This window comes from Seriola lalandi, unplaced genomic scaffold (genome assembly GCF_002814215.2).
Source record: "Seriola lalandi dorsalis isolate HSWRI2012SDOR001 ecotype SW California unplaced genomic scaffold, Sedor1 jcf7180002054007, whole genome shotgun sequence".
Taxonomy (NCBI): domain Eukaryota; kingdom Metazoa; phylum Chordata; class Actinopteri; order Carangiformes; family Carangidae; genus Seriola; species Seriola lalandi.
In genome coordinates this window covers 3,563-4,458 of record NW_019524560.1, presented here as the reverse complement: position 1 = coordinate 4,458, position 896 = coordinate 3,563, and the positions used below count along the sequence as shown (strand labels likewise).

The 896-nt window shown below is 44.1% G+C and overlaps 1 protein-coding gene and 1 pseudogene across 1 annotated transcript in view; both read right to left on the bottom strand.

Annotated features, from left to right (window-relative positions):
- Positions 1 to 4: 4 nt before the first annotated feature.
- Positions 5 to 738, bottom strand: LOC147819327 (E3 ubiquitin/ISG15 ligase TRIM25-like; annotated as a pseudogene).
- A 130-nt stretch (positions 739 to 868) lies between these two features.
- LOC147819326 (tripartite motif-containing protein 16-like) overlaps positions 869 to 896 on the bottom strand; it is a 3,579-nt gene continuing 3,551 nt past the window's right edge. Inside the window, exon 2 of the mRNA XM_087173055.1 lies at positions 869 to 877. Coding sequence (XP_087029181.1) covers positions 869 to 877 — 9 coding nt within the window. The remainder of the gene's footprint in view (positions 878 to 896) is intronic.

Here is an 896-nt window from a genome sequence, read left to right as displayed (position 1 = left end):
CCTGAACACCTTCTGCTGTTTCTCTGTCTGCTCGTTCTTTACTGAGCTCCACTGAGCGTTTGATCTCCTGAAGCTTCAGTCGTCTCTTCTGGATCATCTGCTGAATTTCAGCCTCTGTCTCCTTCAGCTCAGCCTTCTGTCCTTCATATTCTTCTTTCAGAGGAACAACATCATGAGCCTTGTGGTCTGAATAGGTGCAGAGCATGCAGACACACATCTGGTCAGTCTTACAGAACAGCTCCAACAGTTTATCATGATTCCTACACACTCTGCCTTCCAGGTTTTCCACAGGGTCGATCAGCTGATGTCTTTTCAGGCCTGACACTGGTCAGATGAGGCTCCAGGTGAGTCTCACAGTAGGAGACCAGACAAACCAGGCAGGACTTCAGGGCCTTCAGTTTGGTTCCAGTGCAGACGTCACAGGGAACTTCTCCTGGTTTGGCAGCTTGTTGCTCTGAGCTGCTGCTGCTGGTTTTCTGTTGAACTGACTGTGTGAACTGAGCAGCCATCTCAGAGATGAAAGTGTTTACATGCAGCTCAGGTCTAATATAGAAAACCTTGTTACAGTTTGGACACTGGTTTGGGACATTAACATCCCAGTGTTCAGTGATGCATTTGTTACAGAAGTTGTGTCCACATGGTGTGGTGACTGGATCAGTGAACACATCCAGACAGATGGAGCACAGAAACTGATCCTCAGTCAGTCGACAGCTGGCAGCAGACATGCTGACACACTGAGGGCAAAACTGAAAGTGAGAAAAAGCAAAAATGGAATTACAGAATTCTTAATTATTTGTTATTTGAATATCTTAAATATATATATAGATTTTTTTTCTTTAATTGTGTAGTTAATGTACTTTAGAAAGTTCTATTTGATCTGTGTCAGCAATGAAAAG